At 44.8% G+C, this 24,934-nt stretch overlaps 1 protein-coding gene across 4 annotated transcripts in view; it reads right to left on the reverse strand.

Moving 5' to 3' along the window:
• Positions 1-1,447: 1,447 nt before the first annotated feature.
• The window catches only part of FAM110B (family with sequence similarity 110 member B), a 149,752-nt gene continuing 126,265 nt past the window's right edge, over positions 1,448-24,934 (reverse strand). For all 4 annotated transcript variants that reach the window (XM_036088297.2, XM_078072371.1, XM_036088303.2 and 1 more), the window contains one exon: positions 1,448-4,311. In XM_036088297.2, coding sequence (XP_035944190.1) covers positions 2,897-4,009 — 1,113 coding nt within the window. In that variant the 5' untranslated portion in view covers positions 4,010-4,311 and the 3' untranslated portion in view covers positions 1,448-2,896. The remainder of the gene's footprint in view (positions 4,312-24,934) is intronic.

A 24,934-nucleotide genomic window follows, 5' to 3' on the forward strand; every position in this document is an offset into this window, starting at 1 on the left:
AAGGACTTCACAATTAGGAAATGTCTCACTCGTAGGATTTAATATTAAGCCTTTGAAACGGTCCTTTATAGAAACTCTAATTTCAAGAACAAAAAAGAAAATAATGAGCTCCCCCCTTCCATAAAGGGAACCAAAAGGGCTCACATTTATCCATTGTACAAATAAGGCCATGGAGGATTAGACTGAATTATGGTGGGACACAGATTAAACATGGTTTTGAAATGCTGGAAGCTTCAACAGAATCCATGACTAAAACAGCATTGACAGTGATATTAAATTAGCTAAGAAGTGCTCGCCTCCCAAAAAAAACTGGTGTCCTTAGAAAAATAGCATCTATTTTTGGTATTTCAATAGCCCTAGAAAGAGATGGATATATAAATGCTAAGCCATGAATACTTCAAATGGCCACATTTCTGCCCTAATGGTGAGGGAAGAATATATATATGTATATGTATATATGTATATATGTGTATGTGTATGTGTGTGTGTATATATATATATATATATATATACTTATTTTGAATTAAATGAAAGAAATCTATTTTCATTCTATAATCTTGCATGCACTGTGTCATCGCCACTGAAAGCTACATTTCCAAATGTTTTTTCTGGGAAGTAGAGTTCTAGTGGAACTGATAATTAATCAGAGAACCAGAAAGAATTCCCAAACCAGCAGAGAGAGAGTCAAGGAACCACATTTGATTTCCAGAAGGAAAAAGTTACAAACAGTAATAGTTGGGAATCTTTATCATTTCTGCGTCTGAAAAATGCTTTTTAAACAATGTTTTCTTTTACATTTACACAGTATATGGAACTTTTGAAGCAATGTTAATCTTCAAATGACTTGATTCAATAGATACTTGAATACTCAGCATCCTAATAAGAGGAGATAAGATCTGTCCACTAAGAGGAATGCTGTTTCTCTTTAAGGTGAGCATCTATGTTCCTTGAGGCAGAGACTGTGTGTCATTGACCACAGCAGTCCTGTGCCTACTGTCAGGCCCAAAAAGGGGGCCACTCACCAAATGACCTGTTGAAAGAGGAGTGAACGAACGAATGAGTGGACAAATGTATGAACACGTGTAATGCTAATGATGTTGGGCTTGTACAAATAACATTCAAAGGCAGGTCTCCGCTGTAAGAACTCATAAATATTTACAACTGAAGGTCTTGCGGAAGATGTGAAAAATTCTGATGTTTAAGAAAAGGTAAAAATACCGCAAGTGTGAACTAAGTAAAGACGAAGCAGCATATTTTAGGAACCTTGACAAAACTATTTTAGCAAAAGCACACTGCTATCGCTGTTCAGAATAACTGTGATATGGCGAAAGTCACTTAATGAAAACATGTTCCTTCGAGGCTACCAAAAATCTGCTTCTGGCTCACAGTCCAAAGTTAAACTTTTCGTGGCGGGTGCAAAGAAAAGGACAAAGAGAAACCACCACCATTAGTGCCTGCACCAGAGCTATTTATTAGCGTAACTTTTTCTTTTTTCTTAAAGATTTCGTAACAACTGAAGTATGTACAAAGTCTTACAGCATTTACACCATAAAAAGTTCCCCATTAGCTGATGAAGTCTAAGGTAGTGCGGCTGAGAACTTCAGAGCATGAGTACGGAGCAATGAAGCAGACCGCTACACGTTTTTACCTCTCGGCTACCACACACCACCGTCAGCTGGTCCACAGCTAACGACGCACCTGCAAGACAGGTTACTGGGGAAAACGGGAACGAGTCGATATGCAGCACTAGAGACCAAAGGGTGGAAAAGCATCATGTTTCTACAGTTTCCTAGAGCTGTAACAAAGGTCCACAGCCTGAAAGAATAACATATGCAAGACAACACGATCGTACTGCTCAGATATGGTTCGGCTACGAAAGGTATTCGCTTTTGAATGGGAGGCTCTATACCGATATGGCTGGTATTTCCATTTGTGTTCATGTCTTCGGATAGCTCACCCCCGCACAAGCCCCACCCGCCTCTCCCAAATAAATCAACAACACAGGGAGGGAAGGAGAGAGGGAAGAGAGTCAGCATAGAATTAGTTCTTGATCAAAAAAACAAACAACTTTTTTTTTTTTTAAAGACATTTAGTATCAGCTTTAGGATGGCCATTCCCGTCAAAAGATTAATAGTAGAAATTTCGGAATCAACCCAAATCAGAGAACAACATCAACAAAACCCCCAACCCCCAAACTCCTAGATTTAATCACCTTCATTGTTTCTGATTGTCTTTCCTTGGGGTATTACACAGAAGCACCAACATTTACACACTTAATCGGACACAAAACGTAGCACTGTTGCTCCAACCATTACTTTAGTAAGTGGCAGGAGAATTCCAATATGCAAATGATTAACATCAGGCTCACCGCTTTCTTCCTCAGAAAACCCAGCGTGGTTCTCTATCTTAGGTCAGTCACTGTTATCTGTTTGGTAGCAGATCCCACTGATTTTTTCCCCATTGTTTCGGGCTCACACGTAGGCAAATTGGCTTTTTATTTCAAAAAGATTCTACTCTCAACTTAAAAGCCAGTTGATAAAACTTTTAATTAAGACACAAGAGTGCGGGATATAAAAACACAAGAACCACATAAATATTGAAGAAGTTGTATACCGTTTTTCGTGTAAACAGTTTTGCTTAAGATCGAAGCCCTAATCGGATTCTGGCCTGAAACTCTTGGCAGACGACGTTGTGTTCAGCCAGGCTCTGCAGCGATGGTTCACGTGGAAGCCAGGTCAGTCCCCATGTTGACAGGCATGCAACTTGGAAACATTGCACAACAAGCAACACAAAGAGAGTGGAGAAGCTCACAACACTTCAAGGAGACCTCACAACCTTCACGACTGCGGATGCACAGACAGAGACCCACCCCTCCCTCCTTTGCACGCACTTTGTCTTACACGTGGGAGACCTTCTGTGACTCTCTAGCTTGTTTGATGCTATATAACCACTTGATGATCCTAGCATTTCTTTCGATGGCAGAAATGCCATATGGCACCCGGTCATTGGCACTGTCATCATTTCTAAGGTCACTGTTACTGTCCTGAGACTGTTCGCAGTCTGAGCTGATCATGCTTGCGCTGCGGAAGTTGAGGGAGATGATGTCGGAATTAGCCCTTGCAAAGTTTTCCATTCCAAGGTTTTCCAGCTCTTCGGGGTCCAGTCCGCAGTAGTTGAAGAACCTCTCCACGTCTGCGTCCACGCGGAAATACCTGTCACTCAAGTCCGACTTAGACCGCTGGAGCGAGGGTCTCCGGCTGACTCCGCAGGCTGGTTCCACCGGGTCGGCTTCAGGGGACTTCACGGTGGCCATGGCCGCGACCTTGGGTTTGGGAGGCAGAGGAGGGGCGGAGCTACTGCAGGGGATCGCTTTTAGGGGCTTCACACTGGTCACTTTGCGGATGTCCGAGGAGCTGTGGGAGACATGGAGAAAGGACTCGGCCGACTGCTCCAGGAGCCTCCTGCCCACGTGGGAGCCGCCCTCCTGCGGGCTGCCGCGGCCCTGCGTGGGGTACACCTTCAGGGACTCGGCGAAGGAGTGCCGATGCAGGTCGGTGGAGTCTGGCCGGTGGGGCGGCCAGTTCCGGGAGCTGTGTTTGTGCCCCGAGCCCGAGCTGGAGCCTTCGGAGCTGTTGATGATGTTTTTCAGGATCTCGAGCTTCAGGTTCTCCCTCTGCACGCCACTCTCGGTCTTGGCGTGGCTGCCGAACACCCGGAGCGTGGGGCTGCCCAGGGCGCGCTTGGCGGCCGGGCACACGGGGGGCTTGGCCAGCACGGCCGGCTTCACGGGCTCCTGCTTGGCATTGATGACCTCCTGACTCTTGACATACTTGGCCTTGTCCGCTTCCAGCCTCTCCACGGCGCTGAGTCTTTTGGGGTTGGGCTCGGCCTGCCTGCGAAAGTAGTCGGGCCCTTTGTTGAGGATGCGCAGGGGGACCGCCGAGGTGAAGGTGCCCGCGGGGCTGACCGGCTTCACCATGCTACCTGTCTGTAGGGTCTCCGTAGGCATGGTGGGTGGTCTCTCCCCGGCAGCCGTGTTGGATTCTGGTCTGGGCGCCTCCGGATGCGCTGAATAGACACATGTACATGAAGCACAAAGGGCAGCGGACGGAGCCTGGAACCTGGGTGTCAGCAGCAGCAGCGGCGCCTCATCTCACAGCTCATTAACTCGCACCGGGCCTCTAATTCACTTTCCCCCTTTCCAAAAGGCCACAAGCCACAAGTTCCTTTAATCTGCTTAGCTGCCTCCTTTCTTCCCCCCGAAGGATGTGGGAGTCTCCTCCAGGTCTTTGTGCTCAACTGCAGGCAGAGCTGAAACACACAACAACCAACCGCGGGTTAGGATGGGCGAGTGACATCACGGCTGTAGCAACAGAGAAAGCCCGCGGCGCCCCCACCTCCGCCGGGCCGCCCGCCGCCCTCCGGCCCCGGGCAGCTTCTGGGCGGCGATTCCCGGGGTCCCGGAGCGCGGATAGCCCGCGCCCTGGCGCCCGCAGTCGGACGCGGGTGCTCGGGGGACGGAGAGGGGCTGAGCTTTCCCACGCGTGGGCTCTTGCAGCCACCTCCCCATTGGTGAGATCCGCCCCCTGATCACGCCCGGCTGGCATTCCTTGTATCAAACCCAGGAAATCCTGGCTGAATGTGGAAATGCGGGTTTGGCAGAGCCGCGTTCCCAGTTCACTGAACGCCCCTGGGTCCCTACGAATCCGGTATCTGCTTTAGGCTACGCAGCGGTGAATTAGAATATGTCTCTTTCTCAATAAAGCAAAACTTCTAATTTCTTACTACCCAACAATGTCTCTCTCGGTAAGATCTGAAACAGGCACTTCTTTAACTCTTCAAAAACTGAAAATGTTGGCAAGAAAGCGGATTGGCAGCAAAGATGAAAAAATTTTTTAAAAGCGTGTTTCAGTTATCTTAACTTTTGCCAGCCAATATATTTGAAAACACTTTCTCCTGAAAACTGAGACTATGTATAAAGTTCCTCCTGTTAACTACAAGCTTGTTTCTTTAATTCAACAAGAAAACTAGAAAAACCTCTAGATTAACCTTGTAACTAGATAATTTGAGTATAAGTGCTCCATGATTTTTCACATTTAATGAGCAGAAATCAAAAGTTTCTCTGTGGTATGTATTTCCCCAAATCCCCTAGGGAACTAAGAATACAATCTCAAGAGGTCAATCATATCTAAATATGTTACTTTAGAGAAAATTGGTATAATAGTTAATTATTCATGGACTTACTATTCATGGCTTTCTGAACAATTTGACCACCCCCTCCCTCAACCAAAACCACTATAAGGAAACTTTATCAGTACTCCCAATATAAATCCACAGGCCATCTTTCTACTTAGTACACAATATATGTAGCATTTTCCTAAGGACAACTCCTCTCTCTGCCTGTTACTGCTGGCAGAGAACATTTTTGAAGGCATCAGGATCCCAAAGTAACTGGTTACAGACTTTTTCAGCATCTTTGGTTATAATTAGGAATATTAAGGGTAATGTATTCAACTAACATCAAATAACTAATTTATAAAATAGAGTGGTATTACTATAAAAGCATTTGCTCTCATAGTAAGAAAATGAAGTGTCTATTAAGAACAAGCTTGGAGGTGGGGGAAGGGAAGCCTGATCGTTCTCCTTTATCATCTTTTAAAAACTTAATCTCAGGGGCATCTGGGTGGCTCAGTCATTAAGCGTCTGCCTTCGGCTCAGGTCCCTGGGTCCTCGGATAGAGCCCCTCATCCATCGGGCTCCCTGCTCCGCGGGAAGCCTGCTTCTCCCTCTCCCACTCCCCCTGCTTGTGTTCCCTCTCTCGCTGTGTCTCTCTCTGTCAAATAAATAAAATCTTTAAAAAAAACCACCTTAATCTCAAATACACCCATCACCATGTTTTGTTAAAAGACAATTTTGGTAATCTGCAAAAGGATTTGTTCTAATAAAAATATTTTCCGATGCGAGATTTGAGAAGCCCCAAGGCAATTCCTACATAATGACTTCCTTTAATTGTGCAGTTCTATTATGATACTTCCAATTTAATTGAAAAAGCCACCTCCTTCCCCCCTCCCATGAAGATTAAGTGAGACTGTTTCTTTGAACAAATTTTGAATGAAATGGCGGAGGGGAGTAGCAAGTTCTCTGCGGAGCTTTCTGCATTTCTTCATCCACCACCCTGGGTCCACCTGACTGGGAAGGTGAACTGGGGACCCCTTCACTGAGAAGCTCAGAGCCAGAACAGGTAGCAGAGCCTGGGCTCAGAGGCAACTCCACTGGTTCTTTCCAGAGCGCTTGAGAGAGGGTTGCCCCACCCACTCCACTCCAGCTTCACATCTGGGGCTTCCAAATGTGTCCACAGATGGGACAGTGGCAGTACATTTGGGGGCAGAGTGAAGGACAGGCCTGAGATTTGCGCCCATCAGCTTTGTGCTTAAGGACCAAAGCAAACCTCCCGCAAGGCAAGCAGGAAGGTGGCCCAGTAGGTGGTAGGTGACAGAGCTCATACCCCTTTCTCCTGGGGCCTCCTCTCCTCACCTGCGATATGAAGTGCTTGGATGAGATTCCCCAGATCCTTTCACCCTCTAAATCATGTGGTTCTGAGGAGCTAAGAATGAATGAACTATTTCCAATTTCAAAATGGCATCCGGGACTATTGGCCCGTGACTGCACCATGGTTCCTGCATTTACTGTTCTTAGGAAAATATCCTTTGAATGATGAGTTGTCCTGATCATCTAATGTGAACTGGCTTTATAGCCCACGGTGGCCTGCATGACTATCTTCCCTTCTAATTCCATCATACGAGGACCAGAAGCCCAAATATCTACATTGCCACCGACCCGACTTTGCAGCATGCCCCGTCTGTGACGGCGGATTCTGGGTCCATTGGAACCCTAAATAAGAATCGTTACTCTTAACTCACAAGACTGACGGACACTGGTCTATTTATTTACCAGGGCGCACGCCTCAGGAAGCTCACTTGGCCTGCTTTCACACTGTTTGATTTCTTCCCCAAAAAAAGGCGTGAAAATGGGTAAATGGAGGCAGATGCCCTCAGAAGGGCTCCTGTGGGCACACCCATTTGCTCCAAGCCATCTAACCTTGGGGAGCAGTTTCTAGAACAAAACCAGTGTGAAAGGATTATGTGAGAAAGACAGTGATTGTAACCACTTTCCACTTCATTTCCTTTTTGTTCCGCCCCTCCCCTCTCTCCTCTGTCATTCCCAATTGCCCTAATAATTTTCAACACACTGATATTTACACATGACTGTGTTCGGAGTTTAAAAGTTTTAATTTGAACTCTTTGGGAAAGGACAAGAAAAAGCATCTTCCTGGAAGAATCGAAAGCAGAAGACAATGCTGTAGGAACAGGTCGGGTGCTAGAGGACCTGTTTTAGCCAACAAACTATACCAACTTCAGACAAAATGAAGGTGCCTTAGGCTGCTCCTTCTTCTAGTACTTCTATAATCCCTAACTTCTGTCCTTTTACTTTTCAATGCTTCAACAGTGTGGGCTGGGACAGAGATGTATATTCCCAGAGTTCTGTAGTGTAGACTTTGTTACGATGTGGACCAAGTACAGTTGAAAAGACGAATCACATGGTAGGTGACACACCTGGAAACCTGGGGCTATGTCTCGACGTCATTAATGTGACAACCAGGAACTGTGCTCAGGGAGCACCACGGCACGTAACCCCCCCCGCCCACGCATCCCTGCCACCGGCCCCTGACACCTGGGCAGATGCCTCAGGTGTGGCCAGGAGAGCCTGCTATTTCCTCATCTTGCTCCAGGAAAGGAAAATTAGCTCTCAGCTGCATAGGACTGCACAAACCACAGTCATTATACAGTCCTGCTTGATCCCTGACTTATGGCTAAGAAGAGGGAACACATAAGCCGGAGGGAGAGAGAAAGGTCCACTCGCAAACTATTGGGCTACATTCGACCCCGCTGAATAACGATTCGAACATTTTGTGAAAGTCTAAAATGAACTGGAGAATAAAGCTTGGCAGAGTCGAGGTACAAAATGGTCCGCTGAACCAGGGCACACGTGAACTCCACCACGATCTGGCCTGCCGCCTCCTTCCCGATGGAGAATCGGGGCTAGAGGGGTCACGCTATCTGTGTGGGAGCCCCGCTCTGGCCGGGGAGGGCTGAAGCGGCATACCAACCAGGGACAGAGGGCCCAGAAACAAACGGTGACTCCCACTCACTTTGGCAGTGTTTCTCCAACTTGAATGTGCCCACGACTCCCTGGGGATGTCCTTGAAACGCAGGGTTCTGAAGTAGGTTTGGGGTGGGGCCCGAGCTCCTGCGTTTCTCGCAGATCCCAGGTGATGCCCAGGAAGCCGGTCCAGCCTTTGAGTGGCCAGGGGCAAGGGAAGGAAGGCCGAGGCTGTACTAGCGAGCATCAGGTTAGAGCTGAAACACCTCTGGCACAGAGGAAAGCCAACCAGGCTTTCTTGTCTCGTAAATGAATAAAAGTCTGGGGCTTTGGGGGCACGGAAATAGCAACCAGAGAATTCAAAACTTGTAAAACCAAAGTGGCCTGAACCTACCTTCAAATCTGCCAGCTACTCACAGGGGCTGCTAGGTAAAGACTAGAACCGTGACATTGGGGAGACCCAGCGCGCTAGGACTAAGAGCATTTGCAACCCTGAAGGCAGTTAAGGAGAGAAAATGAGCCTCGAAACATACGCTTCATACGAAAAATGCTTAAAGGCAAAGTTCCTAGAATCCAGGTACCACGCGCCTCAACCTCTGAGGTCGGGCTGATCATGGGCGACTGCGGCCTGTGTGAGGGGGCCTCCAGCTAAGGGCTGCTATGGGGACTGCCGTTCACTGCGGAAGCAGCAAGTCCAGATCTCTGCAGAAACTCTCCTGATTTTAAAATTCAATTTGTGAAATGCTGTGGGCCAAGTGCTTCTGGTAAGTAAAAAGAAGGAGACAGTTAATGCCTAATTGGTCTTTAAATTTTAAGTAGGAAGAAAGCACTGCAGTTAGAGCAAGGACCCTGGGATTGAACACAGTCCTAGACCCATCCATCGAAGTTTCTTAAATATGGGAAGACTGGCCATTTCCCACATGCCTTACAGCCCAGAAAAGGTGGTAATATTGCTGTCAAGAGGGAGCCTAGTTCAAATTCCCATCACCGAACATCTCAGCATTGTGACCTTATCTATGAAAATTGAATGTGTTGAACTTGGTGAGCTTGAAAACGTCTTCAGTTCAAACATTCTTGGAGGCAAATAACAAAAGAAGCAGTTTACCTTTGAGGTTAATAAGGGTTCTCGAAGAACACATCTTTCTAATTCCCTAACATGTCTGATCACAGAACACTGACAATATGTGTACAATTGTGCCATGTCGCTTTCTGACTTTTTTTGTAATCGTATTTATGCTACTGACTTTAAAGCATCAAACTCCAACTTGCTGGGGGGTGGGGTCACTCTCACAGCTCTATTCTTGCATTTTCCCATTTCAGCACAGAGAAACATCTTTTCCAGTGAAGTAAAAATGCACAGTTTCACAGGACAGTGTTACCTTCTGAATTCCTTACAAATATAAGAGAAATGCACTCACAATATATGAGTGCTCACTGAATGATGGGCTGTGTTCAATCAGTTAGTACCTTTTGATGGAGCAATTAGGTGTCAGGTGTAAAGAAACAGGAAGTCATGACAATTTAGAAAAAAAGATTCAAAATGCATATGATGAATATGAATTGAATAATGCTCGTGACAAATGTGGCAGGACTGTCCCAAAGGACTTCCCCACAAACCACTTCTCAGCAGTCAGATGAAGGGCAGTGAGGATCTGGAATAAAGGCACAGGAAGTGGGTCCATCCTCTCTTGAAGTGGCTGTCTACTGAGTTCATGGTACAATCCAGAAGCATCAAAGACAGCCAGTAGCTTGTGCGGAGTGCTAGGGGGACATCAGTCAGAGACCCACTGGGTGAGGTGGGGGCAGATGGACTCCAGATTTGAGGCAGAGTACAGGGAGCACATTGAAGGGGAATGAAGCATCAGTGACATGGTCAGATCCGTATTTTTAAGAAATCCCCCCGGCAGCAGAGGATGGGTAGCAGGAGAGGGGGGCCAGAGGGGCTGCGGAGAGGAGCCAGTCAGAACTGTCCAGGGGAAGGAGACGGCAGCAGGGCTCGGAGCAGCTGCCTTTGGGTCTGGACCCTGGCTCAGCCCCATAAAGGCTGAGTAGCCTTGGGCATGTTACTGTACCTGCCTGTGCCTCAAGTTTTCCATCTCCAAAATGGGAATAATAACAGTACCCACCTCTTTGCGGGATTTGAGAAGGTTCAATAAGGGCACAGACACTTGTCGTTCACATAACAATATGAGGAGCGTATCTCTGGGGATGGAGAGAAGCATGGACGATTTCAAGAGATGCTGACAAGGTACATTGGGCTGAACTTGGAGACAGACCAGGTGTGGAGGGCGAGGGGGTGTGTTGAGGACGACTCTGGGCTTCCGGTATGACCACTGAGAAGTGGTTTGTGGGGCAGTACACACTCTCTTCCATCACTCCCTCTTTTGCACATCAGGCCTGAGCCAAACCCACCACAGCAGCCCCTGCAAACTAGCTATGTGCATGCACACATCGGGCCTTACCCCTGCGGCCGATGATTTTTGAACCAGCAGGGTGTCACAAAATTTGTCACCTCCTTAATACATATCGCACATAGTTAACAATACCATGGTTACCACAAAAAAATTATATTTAGAAGCAAAATGTATTCATAAATAATGCTTAATTCTGGGGGCTAAAGGAAGCAACACTATTCCACTTGGAAGACACTGATTTATCCATTTTAATGGATATGCCACGTTTTCAACATCTTCCCTTCTGAGTGCATACTCCTTTGTATTCATTTCTTTTATGCTGCGAAAATAATTTACAAACAATGCAAAAGTAGAGGAGCATATCGAAAGTGGAAAAGTAAATGGGGAAGTCCTGAAAGTATGCTTCCAAAAACGGACTGAATTTGCACTCTACTGATTGAACAGAAACTAAGAAATCAGAGGGCCAACCATCTGGAAGCATTAAGTCAAAACCACTGCCCTTTCAGGACCTGTACTTTTTCAATTACTTAATGACGTGCCTTGTTCTCTCTTTTATCGTCCGGTGAATCCTGCTCATCTATAATTCTGGCGGCTGAATCTTCTCTACTGACCTCAGCGTTGCCGTCAGCATCCGCTTCAAGCTGTAAGTGAAATAATTTTCTGGCCAACCGGACTATCACTTTGTATATTCTTGGAAGCCAGGGGCTTTTTCTTTTTTTTCTTTTTTTTTTTTTTCTTTTTCAAAGATTTTTGTTTATTTATTGGAGAGAGAGAACACAAGCAGGGGGAGTGGGAGAGGGAGAAGCAGGCTCCCTGCTGAGCAGGGAGCCCGATGCGATGCGGGGCTCGATCCCTCATGACCTGAGCTGAAGGCAGATGCTTAACCAACTGAGTCACCCAGGCGCCCCCCAGGGGCTTTTCCTAATAACATTTCAACTTTTGATGCCAGTATCCTCATCATTTTTCAGCTTATTTTTTCAGTTGGCTAGAGGTCTTCATATGTTATTTAGTAAGCAATCCTGGCCCTGGGTTTCCATTACTTTGTTTCAATTTTCCTCATGTTGGGTAAACTACTTCCCCACTTTTTCTTTAAGCCCTGTTTCTCCTGAAACGTCCATTCTACACAACTGCAGGATAGAAACAGATGTTGGAATGAGTGCACAGATGTGGAAGAGGCCAACTCTTAGCTTCTAACGACTTCCTAGATATGGACCAAGAAGTGATATCTATCTCACTGGCTCTAGTATAATGTGCTGGGATACACTGGTGGGGCAGCAGGAAACTTGCGGCCTTTTGATAAATGTGTGAAAATTATTCTGACAACCCAGGAGGCACTGTGTTATGGAAATATCCTCCAGGTGGCGCTGTGAGCCGAGCAAGTCCGGGGGGAAGAGGGGAGGGCCTGCAATTTGTTACCCACAGTGTTTCTTCCTGTCAGGTGGGCAAACAAAGATGGGAATGGGAGACAACTTTGCCTCAGGAAAACAGTAGCAAGGGCAGTCTCAAGGTCTCTGCTCAGGGCTGTGATGTAGGACAGTGACTATGTATGTCTACCCTGGTCTCAGATAGGTGAGAGGAAGCTTTGTTTCCATGCGTACAGGGGTAGGAGTTTCCTAGGTCCACATATATACTTGGGAAAAGATGGTCTGGGGTTATGGTAAAAGGAATTCCCCCACAGATTCACCCCCGAAGGAAGCCAGCAGCCCTGCACCGAGGGGAAGGCTGTGGGCACCCCCTAGCGGCGGGAGGGGGTGTGGCTGCCCCCAGGGAACCCAAAAGCCCCCAGAGAGAGCCAGCTCTTAAATCCCCCATGCCCAGGGCCAAGGAGAGGAATCTTGTCATCCTCCCCTTAGCACTCTGCCTACCCTGCATATTCGCACACCCTCACAGGACCTACCGGGAGACGTCCGAAGCGACACCTAATAATGAGTGGGAAAGGAGCTGGAGCAAGGAAGGAGGGGAAAAAACCCACGATGTTTATTAAGTCTCCTCCTCCACAGCAAATCCTCCTCCTCCCCTTCCAAGCCAACACAGGCCTGAGCTGGAAGAGGGAGAAGCTCATTTAAACCGCATGAGAGGTTGGAGTTTGGGTCGTGACAAACGCTGGACTGGGCTCTTTCATCCTGAAACTGATCTGAGAACTTTCAATTATTTAAGACTAACTGAAGAGGCGATGGGTCCCATCTGAGATTTCATCCCAGGGATGGAAAGGAGAACTCGGCCAGATGAGTTCTCAGGGCACGGGAAAAAGAGTACACACACTTCCTGTTTACCCCTCATGAATCCAGGGCAGAAAACAAAAGGGCTCCACATAATAGCCTTCAGGTTTTCTGTTTGCCCTTGGACTCGCTGCCCCTCCTCAGTTCAGAGCCCAGGTTCCAGGGCCAAGGTCAACTGCACTTACTCCGCAGCTGGGCCACTTGCAGGTCTGCGACTCCAGGAAGTTACTCAAGCTCAGTGTACCTCAGTTTCCTCATCTATGGATAATGACTCCTTCACTTCCTAGGTCTGCTGTGGAAATTCTGTGAGGTAATACACTGAAAAGTGCTCAGGTGGAACTCGGCACCAAGTTTGCTCAGTAAATGTGAGCGGTTATTAAATTTCGTCCCCAGTGTCCACAACTTGGCATTGATAATCACCATCATTAGATTTCAAGCTTTATGGTAACTGAATGATCTTTTGTCTTAAAATGATTCCACTACTCTCAAGCGATAGTGTGTGTGTGTGTGTGCATGCGCTATTTCTGTCAAAGTGGATGGACTGTGCAGTTTCTGTCTGAAAGGTCATTTGCATGACCCCATTTTTATTTGAGTTACAGAGAAAATATGTGGTTTCGAATTTCAAAGCAAACAGTTATGTGAGTGAACCAGGCTAGAGTAAATAATAAAGCCATTATTAAAAATGAAATCAAACCTAAAATTGGTAAGAGAAAAATAGCAAGTCAAATCTCAATCCATGATGGATTCTTTACTTCAATGTCATTCTCAAGGTCATTTAGAAAACATATTCACATGCTTCATTTTCAGTTTGAAGTCAATCCATTATTTAAAAATGTTACGGGTTTCTTTTAAAATGTCTTCCTCCTATTTAAGACAATTTAAACGAAACAGTGGATCAGAGGGAAAAAAAAAAAAAAAATCACATTTCTGGTTCAACATTCTTCCTTGGCTGAAGGTAAAGAAAATGTTGCTACAAGAGGGCCACCAACTTATTCCAGTGTGGGGGAGCCCTGCCTTTCACCTGAGATTATAGAAGTCAAGGCTGAGCATGTAGCCGGCGCCAAAAATCATTGGCCAATATAACGGCTTGCTTAATGAAAATAACCACAAGTAATTAAAAAGCAGGGCTACTAGAATTCCTAATGAAAATCCAGTAGGACTGCCTGCCTTCTCCAAACAAACATAAAATGATCCCACTTTCTATCCTCTCCTCTCCTAGAGAGTTTTATGTGGCTTTACATTCAGCTGTGAGAATGTGGGAGGCCAAGGCCAAATTCTAAATGAATGTTGAGTTCAAGGGACCACTGTCCTTTTTTTATAGACTAGTATACTCAAATCACAGGCTTTAGAAGACTTGCTAGTTAACGTGGGTCTCAGTGTTAGCTGGTTCCCCTAGTTAGGCAGACCAGGAGCCTAAAGATCTTGCAGGGGCTCAACGATCTCACAGATTATGAACTCTAATAGCAATGTGTGCTGTTCATGGAGACACTGCTAAGGATGTCCCCACATCCATCCTCACGATTACCCCCGGAAGGCTGCCTGATGCCCCTGTATGAGCGTAGAGGGTAAGTACTTGCGAGTGGCCTCTGAGAACCCGGCCAGAATCCAGGGCTGTGCGGATCTGGGCACCCTGCCCCCAGTACTCCACCGATACCATTCTAAGCATCTGCATTTTGCATACTGCTTTTTCTTCTAGCTGTGAACTTGTACTCTAGGCAGCGCTAGCACGTACACACAGTAACAAAGATTAAGGTCGGCGATACAGACCGAAACTTCATTTCTGAAAATATTTTTAATTTCTAGGGATCAGCCTGGGGTAAAAGGATATTTACTCTGAAATACACATTACAATGTGAGAGAGAGAGAGAGCGAGTGAGCAAGAGCAGAGGGGAAGGGAAGAGGGAGAGGGAGAAGCAGACTCCCCACTGAGCAGGGAGCCCGATGTGGGACTCGATCCCAGGACCCTGGGATCATGACCTGGGCCAAAGGCAGACGCTCAACCCACTGAGCCACGCAGGCGTCCGAGGTTTTTAAATTCAGTGCTGCCAATGTCTCTAAAGCAAGTGTTATTATCCGCATGTTACAGATGAAGAAACTGGTGTCCAGACAGTGAAAGGTAAGACGTTCAGCTGCTGAGCAGCCGTAGGCTCACCCAGGTCTGCATCAGTACACCTGAGCCCACCTCACTGCGTCACACTGGCGCTCCGGAGCTCTTAAAAGGATATGGATGATGCATTTTACATGTTTTATATTTGAGTAATATGGCTAAGGAACCCACGCTAACTATATTTTAGTTCTAAAATCTACTCTTGGTTGGTTATTTACTGTTTGGCAAATGGCTATTTACTACTTACTGTTTACCTTCCTAACTTTTTTGTGAAATCAAATAACCATGCTATTTGCTAACAGCTTAAATGCACAAGCAGAGAAGGTGAAGTGTTTATAAATTGGGTTCCATTAATTTCATTTTCTTTCTGGATACCACTGACTGCAGATCTATCAAAGTTAACTGAACTTTGATGGAAATAATGAGAAATGTATTAGAAAGAACAACAAGCAACATAAGACCGTGATTTCATTCTATCTTACGACCCAGAGCATCAGAGAGTAGGGATCACATGCTTTTTATTGCTATTTCTGGGAAAGCCACCAGCCATGCACATAGTAGGCTGAAATAAAATGCTAACACCCAGCAGAAGATCTAGCATATCATTTTATATTGTAAAGACTCAATGAAGAGGTCAGATAGAAAGCTCAGGAAGTGAAACTTGGAATAAACTTTACACATTTGAAACAATACTCAAAGCGCCTCCTTTTGATTGGAGAGTATGGGGCAATAGCCCCCGAATGCACAGAAACTGTTCATTCACAACTTAATGAGCACATTAACACTGAATTGTGTTTAGAACACCAATATGGCACAAAGCGAAATCAATACAAGGTAGAATTTTAAAGTGTAATTGGTAGGTTCACTTAAAACGAACAAACAAACAAATACTGTGGATTTCATTTGCCAAGGAACACCTAGAATTACTTCCTATTTCTTGAATAGCTCTTACTACAGCAGTTGTTAGAACAACTAGTTCTTTGCCTCAAGTGTACTCAGAAAAGATAACCGTATTTTTTTCATTTTTTTAAGGGTTCAGACTGAATTGTGGGACAAATAGTAATTTTCAAAGTAAGATACATAAGTAGATCAATGCCTAGTTTTGCAGCACGTAGTTTCATCTTTAGCACTTAGTGCATCTTACACCAATCAGGTGCAAACTAGAATGGCACAAGGTAAGGCTTCACCACAATTTGCACTTGAAATACTATTTTTGGGTCCAGGTGACAAGGAGCTCAGGAATGACTAGTAGGTTCATTCAACTTGCCCAGGCCCATTCCAACTCTGCATCTGAGCTTGCTGGAACTACAGCAGCAGGCCGAAGGCCACACCGTTGGCTCTGCTAGGCAGTTAGAAGCATCTGGAGGCAGGCTGTCGTTAGAAGGGAGAGGGAGATCCTGGTGACAAGGATACATCCGGGGGTGTGGCCACAGCCCTCTCCCACCTGTCCATCCTCACCTGCCGCCAGGACCCCCTCTTCCTGGCCGCGCTCTCTGATGGCATCTCTTGCAGGGACCCTGTCTGACACGTGTCCAGTTCAGGATGGGTCTCCGCCTCAGTGTAAAAGAACATGAGGTAAAACTATCAAGAAGGCTTTGCTTCCTTCCCCATCTCCCTGCTCCTTATGCCAAAACAAACAAACAAACACACAGCTGCTCACTTAAAAGGCTCTCTAAGGATTACGGTAATCGCCGATCTACAGTAAAAGTAACCTGATAAAAACTTAAAAAACTACAGACTTTGCTGGATGGACAAAACGCATCTTTCTCTGCCTTCAATATCCACTCACATACATTGTACTCTTTTTTTTTTTTTTTTTTACTACCTTCCTTCATGCTTTCACTTGAAAATGATGCTATCTGCCTCTATCTTGATTAATTTTAAGCTTCTCACTCCTGTTTACTAAAGAAAAATGACTTATTCAAAGTGATAAAAGGGAGTAGGCTTTTCAAAATAGTTTTTTTTCCCCCCTCAGTCTCTAGCATTTTTTGTTTGTTTGGCGAGAAATGGAGTTTTCCATTATTTTTTAACAAGAGTTATTTTGCTTGTGCCAAAACATGGTTGTTGGTGTTTAGTGCTTCATGATCTCTCAGGCTTTTGATTTTAGGCATAATCCCTAAGTCTAAAAAGAGAAATATGGCAACAACCATTTGTGGAGGGGGGGCTACCTTTCCTCTGCCAGACCTCAGGCTAGATGGGATGGATGCCTTATATTTATCAGCCTTGCCCAACAGGTATCATTTGTCCCACTTAGCAGAACACTTAGCGGTCTCACTTAGCGGGGAAACTGAGGCTCAGAACGTTTAAGGGACTTGCCTGAAGCCGGTCAGCTTGTTGTCAACCTCAGGTGGTGGCTGTATTCTCAGCCTGTGCCCTTGCATTGCTCTGAACAGTCAAGGAAACATCTGTCCCTGGACGGAGGGACGAGGGGCTGGGTCTGGACATGAGCCAGAAAGGAGGGGAGGAAAGAACAGCGCAGGCACCCTCCTTGCCACCCCCAACCTATGTGATGCCAGGCCCCAGGCTGCTTTCATAACAAAACCTCCTTCCTGCGGGGGTGGCAGAAACTGCGACCCCGCTGTGGGGAGAAACCGCAGAGAGCGGTGCTGGCTTGTGCCAGAGGATGAAACAGTGAGGGGGAATGAGAGGCAGGAGGGATGTTCTGAAAACCCGGCAAGATGGCCTTCATAACATATGAAAAAGAGGTCCTGTAAATCCAATTTGTGGCACTGACAATAAAAGCTCGGGCTGGTACGGTTCTCTGAGGGGATCTCAAAATTTCACTTCACCCTCCTTAGTGGAAAGTAATTATTCCAATACCTTGCTAAGGAAATTAGAAGGTCTTCTTAACGCCGGAAAAATAACAAGCTAGTCATCAGCTGATGAGGTAACAACCAGACTCTGTCCTGATGAAGCCCAAGCCCCCCTCTGGGCTTACCTGTAGAGGGGCATGAATCCTTCAGACCACGGAGACCCACTCACTAGGACAAAGACAGCTTCCTATAGCCTCCCTGCCCTCAAGGGAGCTGCCCCGTAAAGGGGCATGTTTAGGCAAGTTTATAGACACAGAAGGTCGAGAATGCAGGAAGCACCAGCAGCCTCCTCATTCATTCAGAAAATGTTTACTGAGCATCTACTAGAGGCCAGGCAGGGAAGAAAATGAGCCACTCATATGGCGCTCACATACATGTCAATAAATAAGAGAAATACAGAAAATACATAGTCTGGTGAGTATAGCTGCTAAAAAGAAAAAGAGAACAAGGATGTAGCAAGGAGGAAATTACCTGCTGACTTCAGTAGAAAGAGCTTGGTCAAGTGTCTGCTGGGGAGAGACTGGAAGAAAGACGAGACTGTGTGCTGGCGGCTTGTTTCAGGAGCTTTGAGAGGAGGTGCCGGCTGGAGAAGTGGGATCAAGAGAGCGTCGTTTTTCTTTTTTTTTCTTTTTCTTTAAGATGGTAGAAATGACAGCACATGTGTATGTTGACAGAAATGATACAGTAGAAAGAGAAACATGCGCACCATGCGGGAGAGAGACTTCACACAAATGCACTGAAAACGGGAATAAACACGAGAACCACACACTTTAACACAGGTGCTGAGTAACGGCTTAGACGTGTCGGAAGGTTGGATGGGATGTCTTGTAACTGGCCTGTGACACTGGGCCAGTTGTCTAAATGATGACGGCTCTAAAGGAATGGCAGTGGGGGAGCACTGCTGTGGGTCAAGGTGGTAGGTTACGGACCCCTCGGAGCCCGTGGGTGGGCATGGGGCAGACGCTGCAAGATGCACAGAAAGCTGGTGGTGTTGCTGCGAGAATGCTCCTAGACCGCAGTGAGTCAGCAGCTACCTTCTAGCACAGATTACAGACTGCCACAGAGGCAAAACCTAATAGTGACAAGAATCAACAACTCTCCCCGTGAATTTAAAGTTTACCAATGGGAAATCAGAGACCCCAGGGAAAAAGAGCTCAGAATTCACAGAGCATATAAGAACAAAGGCAGGAAGTCCATCACTGGACAAATACCGACCGAGCGCCGACCCTGCGCCAGCCACCTTTGTAGGTGCTGGGGCTACTGACGTGAGTGTGGCATCCACAACATTCCAGCGAGCAGACTGCACAAGTCAGAGAAAAGGTGGTGAGATTTGATGTCTGGGTTCTAAGGAAGAACAGCAAGGGGGCAGAGCCAAAGACCAAAAGTCAGAGAATACTAACTTGTAACCATTCCAATGGTGAGTGGGGGAAAGTCGTCTGAGAGAAACAGATTACAGAGGACCATATGGGCTAAGTAAACAAGGAGGGAAGAAGGGGCTCAGGTGGCTGCATCCTCCAGGTTCTGGGGTTCCCACCCTGGCTCCACTCTTTACCACCGGCACCTCCCTGGCCTTCTTGCTCCTCACCTGTGCCATGCAGATGGCGCTAGGATCTACCTTAGCACAGGTGGCCGTCCTTGTTAGCCACTGTTCTTTTTGATGAGCTGGAGAAATACCGTCAGAGGAACATCAGAGACTGCAGAGGCAACGTGCAGACTGACTGAAGGAAGAATTTTCGAACAGTTAAAACTATCCCGCACTGGAACTAACTCTTTTGTAAAGAGTGAGCTTTTTCTCCCAGGAAGGGTCTGTGCAGACAGGCTTACCATCTGTCTAAGAAATTTTAGAGGGGATTCGTGCAGTGGGAGGGAGGGTGCGGCAGGTGAATGTCAAGTGCCTTTTCAATAAGTCTGTTTCTCTGAAACGTTTCTCATTGCCTAGATTTAATTTACTATGTTCAAAGTAAGAACACAGGAACAGGAGGACAGAGAAAACATAAAGACAGAACATGAAGTCAGCAGAAACGTTTGAAGATAAACTGTCCTAAGTTATTAAGCTCTGAAAGAATAATTGAGTAGACTACATTAAGAAAGTAAGGGGGGGGGCAGAGGGCGAGAGAGCATTCTCTCAAGCAGACTCCCCGCTGAATGTGGAGCCTGACTCGAGGCTGGATCTCACAACCGAGATCATGAGCTGAGCAGAAATCACGAGTCAGACGCTTAAAAGACTGAGCCACCCAGGCGCCCCAAGATTGCTGGATGAAAGAGGGGAAGGAAGAGGGAGCAGGACATCTTGTCAACCATGGCCACGGAGACCCAGCTGTGCCTTGTCAGCTGACCACCTTTCTTCCACACTGTTCTAGTAGTTCTGGATCTGTACCATAGTTGATCTCTCACATTCTTTATGACCCAAAAATTCTCATACTCCTTACACAGCATGTTTCCATATATAGACTGTGTAGAATCCTTCAAGCAGTGCACAGGCTCTGAAGATGCCCCATGAGTTTATGGGCTGACCATGGAAATCACCATGTAGGAGCCATGTCTTGGATTAAGGAATGATTACAGGGGCAAGGAAGGTGTGGTTGATACCTGGAGGTCAGAGGTATCCTCCGGATGTGCTCAAGAGCTGGGTGTTAACAATGACGCACCGCATTAACAGAGTGTTACATTTGCATATGGAGTGTCAGCTTATTTTTGAGATCATGTCATCCCAAATTCTTTAGAAAACGTTTATCCACAACTGCAGTTTAGAAATGGGAGTCATTAAATCCTGCAGTCAGGACCTCGTACGCCTGCAACAGGAGGCCACTGGCTCCGAACTGAGAGAGAGCACCAGGAACCACCCCCTGGATGCCATGCCTGTGTTTCCAAAATGAACATTTTGATTCATGTAATTTCCCCCTCCATTAGCTTAGAGGGAATCTAACCCTTCTGTGATATTCTTTTTTCTTTATTGATTTCTAGAGGGAGGGCACTGGATTTTTCTCTTTTGTTTAATAGTTTTAAAGACAGATGGAGACTTTTAAAGGTTCACCTGTTTTACTTACTAAGGCCCTCTTGATCTCTCCAATTGTTGTTTCTGGAGCACAAGGGTTAGAGCCTTCTTGTGGATACAAGTATGTCTGGAAAAATATTTCAATAAATGAAGCCAAAAAATATATGTAAAGGCGAAATGACACCTTTTATGAAGCTACAATTGACCATTAAATTGAAATTTATCTCACGGCGAAACAGGAGAAAAGAAACTATCTAAAAAAACCTATTGTCTATCTCAGAAGAAAATATCTCAGTAATCCATTTCCAGTCTTTGGACAAAGAACTAATCAATATTCAACTTCTTATTTTTCAATGTCAGTTTTTTCAAATATTATGATAAATACTATAAAGTGACCTACTTCCCCTGACACCTACGAAAAGTAATGTGTCATTCCAAAATCCATTTCTTCCACTTGCGGGGCAAAAGACAACACTTCCATAGTCACCCCTCTCTGAAAGATGGGAAAGGCTCTTCTAGATGAACCCCCTCCCACCCCCCCAAAAAAAAAGTTATTCTGAAAAGTATCTACTAAATGTTGCCTTGTAGCTGATTAATATAATCTTTGGGTCCAACTCTCTAGCTAGAACTAGAATGTTATGGTATACTGGGAATATTCAAATACAGCCTTGCAGGGGGTGGTGCTTGGGTGGCTCAGTCGGTTAAGCATCTGACTCTTGCTTTCGGCTCAGGTCATGATCTCGGGGTTGGGAGATCAAGCCCAGGATCAGGCTCTGTGCTGAGCGTGGAGCCTGCTTCGGATTCTCTCTCTCCCTCTCCGCTACTCCCCTGCCTCGTGCACTCTCTCTCTTTAAAAAAAAAAACAAAAACAAAAACAGAAAACCAGCCTTGCAGGAAACCAGGTAGCAAAATGATATAAGGATTATGGTGATTTTCAAAAAGCAGGGTTATCTGAGAAAGAAGTTGGTGTGAGTCCCTTGCTGACACTAAGGAAGATGGCAAGACCTCTGAATGCAGCATAGACTCCGGACTCAAGTTGCAGGTTTCAGTCCTGCGTCTGTATGCTCTGGTCCTGTGACCTTGGGTGAGTAAATTCCCTCCACATGCTTCTGCTTTTCTGTCTATTACATGGAAATGACAACAGCACCTTCCTCCCATGGTAGCTGTGAAGGATAACACAAAGGATGGAAGGCACTGAGCATGGGGCCTGGTGTACAGAAGCTATTGTGCTCAGATTTTACAGTAAAGGTGTTATTTCTAATTGAAAGTATTTTTTTTTAAAGACTTATTTATTTGAGAGAGAGAGAGAGCACATGTGGGCATGCGAGTGAAGGGAGAGGGAGAAAGAGAAAATCTCCAGCAGACTCCCTACTAAGCATGGAGCCCAACAAGGGGCTCGATCGCATGACCCCGAGATCATGACCTGAGCCGAAACCAAGAGCCGGATGCCTAACCGACTGAGCCACCCAGGCGCCCCTCTAATTTAAAGTATTAAAAAAGTATTTGGTAGTGTTGGAAGATCATTTCCCTGGTCAAGTCATCGTTTTCAAAACACATGGTAATTGTAGATGTCCTTGTTAAAAAAAAAATGCATGAAAACGGAAGCTGTATTTACAAAAAAAAAATCTTTCTGGGATTTTGAGAGGCATTAAATCTGCTTAGCACTTTGGGGATAATTGACATCTTTACTAAATTGAGTTTTTCAGTTTATTAATATGGCATGTCTCTCCATTTATTTAGATCATCTCAGATTTGTCAGAGTTTTACAGTTTTCAAAATACAAGGCCTATATGTATTTTGTTAGCTTCACCTTTAAGTATTTTGTTTTTTTAGCCATTGTAAATAATAGTGGATTTTTAATTTTAGTTTCCATTCATTCATTATTAGTATATAGAAATAAAATTAACTTCTGTATGTTGATCTTGTACCCTGAAACCTTGCTGAATCCGTTTTTTAATTCTAGAGTTGTTTTGTTTTTTTTTTAAATTTTTGGTAGACTTTTTGGTATTTTCCAAGTAGACAATCATGTTACACAATATAGACAGCAAAGAAGAAGCAGGTAGAAGCAAAGTAGGTTAAATGAAACTTAGTGCAAGGCGGGAAGAGTATCAAGCAAAACCTCCTATCAGTTACATGCAAACACACCCAAGAGCCTTTTAAAACTTATATGGAAAGGCAAAGGAACTATAAGAGGCAAAACAATTTTGAAAAAGAAGAATATAGTGGGAGGAATCACTCTCCTCACTTTCAAGACTTATCAAATAGCGACAGAAATAAAGACTGATATTGTGGAGGGACAGACATACAGATCAATGGAACAGAACGAGAACCCAAATATACTACAAGTATCGTCACACGCAAGTACAGTCAGCTTATTATGACAAAGGTTCCAAAGCGATTCAATGAAGGAAGGATGGTCTTTTCAACAAATGGTGCTGGAGCAACTGGACATCTATAGGCCAAAATATGAATCTGGACCTAAACTTCATACCTTATGCAAAAATTCAGAAAGGATTGTAGATTTACTTGGAAGACACAAAACTATAGAATTTTAAGGACAAATACAGGAGAAAATCATTGGGATTCTGGGGTTTGGTGAAAGGTTCTTAGATATGACAACAAAAGCATGACCCAAAAAAGAAGAAAAGTGGATAAATTGGACTTAACAAAATTAAAAAACTTTTGCTCTATGAAAGACCCTGTTACTAGGATGAAAAGACAAGCTACAGACTCAAAGTAAATACTTGCAAAATATGTATCTGACAAAGGACTCATATAAATAACTCGAAACTCAACTTTAAAAAAAACAGACAGTCCAACTGGAAAATGCAAAAGATATGAAGAGACACTTCAACAAAGAGGGCATAAAAAGGGCAGATAAACATGTGGAAAAGATGTTCCACATCTCTGGCCATTAAGATGACAAAGAGTTATTTCTAAACACTTGTTAGGGCAACTAAGATAAAAAACGTGACACCACCAAGATCATGCTGGTTAGGACGCAGAGAAACTGGATCACTGTATGCACTGAGTGGGAATATTACGTGGTAGAGACACTCCGGAAAACAGTTTGACAGGTTTTTTGGTTTTTTTAAAAAAAAGAAGCTAAGTGTAAACTTACACAGAACCCAGAAATTGTACACCTGGGCATTTATTCCAGGTTAATGAAAACCAAATCCATAGAAGACTTATCCACACTTGTTCACAGTAGCTTAATTTGTAATAGTCAAAAACTCGAAACAGCCAAAATGGCCCTTAGTGGGTGAATGGTTAATTAAACTTCAGCATATCCATACCATGGAATGCTCGTCAGAAATCATGAAGAACTACTGATCCATGCAACAAGTTGGATGGATCTCAAAGGCATTACACTGAGTGAAAAAAGCCAATATCCAAAAGCCATATACTGAATGATTCCATTTATATAACATTCTCAAAATTACATTAACTACAGAGATGGAAAACACATACAGGGTCATCAGGAGTTAGGGAGGGGTGTGTGTGTGTGTGTGTGTGTGTGTGTGTGTGTGTGTAAGGGAGTATGGAAAAAGAGACCTTTGTGATACAGAACAGTATCTTGATTGTGGCAGTTATGTGAAACCACACACGTGATAAAATAACATATATATGTCATTACGCACACACACTGTCATGATGTCCATTTCCTGGCTTTGATACTGCACTATAATTACATGGGGTGGGGGATGCCGGGAGACAGTATATGGCATTTCTGTTATCTTTCTAAATTCCTATGAATCTATAATTTCAGAATAAAAAGTGAAAAAAAAGCCTTGCCCAGGATGTGGGGGGAACACACAATCTGTTCCCCAAATAAGTGAACAATTACTATTTTTAAAATAACACAGATTTTAAAAATGACAAGTTAAACTATAATAGAAATGAACATGTTTGTCAGATTCGGAGACATTTTACATGGAGAAATAGGCTTTAACGTTTCTCATATTTTAATATTGAAAAAACAACCTAAGACTCAAACTTTGGCCTCAAAAGCATAAAGATGGGACTGTGTTTTCTAAATTGTTAGGAGATTCTAAAATGAAATTTTGTTTTGGAAAAAAAAAGTGCCTTTTCCTTTTTACAGTTCAGAATCTGGCATGGATTGAAATATGTTATTAAAATAGTATTGAAGACAATAAGGCATTAACATATGAACTTACTCATGCTTATGAAGATACCAAGTTGGAAGTGTATGAGATTAGAAATAA

The sequence above is a fragment of the Halichoerus grypus genome, chromosome 5, assembly GCF_964656455.1.
Source record: "Halichoerus grypus chromosome 5, mHalGry1.hap1.1, whole genome shotgun sequence".
NCBI lineage: Eukaryota > Metazoa > Chordata > Mammalia > Carnivora > Phocidae > Halichoerus > Halichoerus grypus.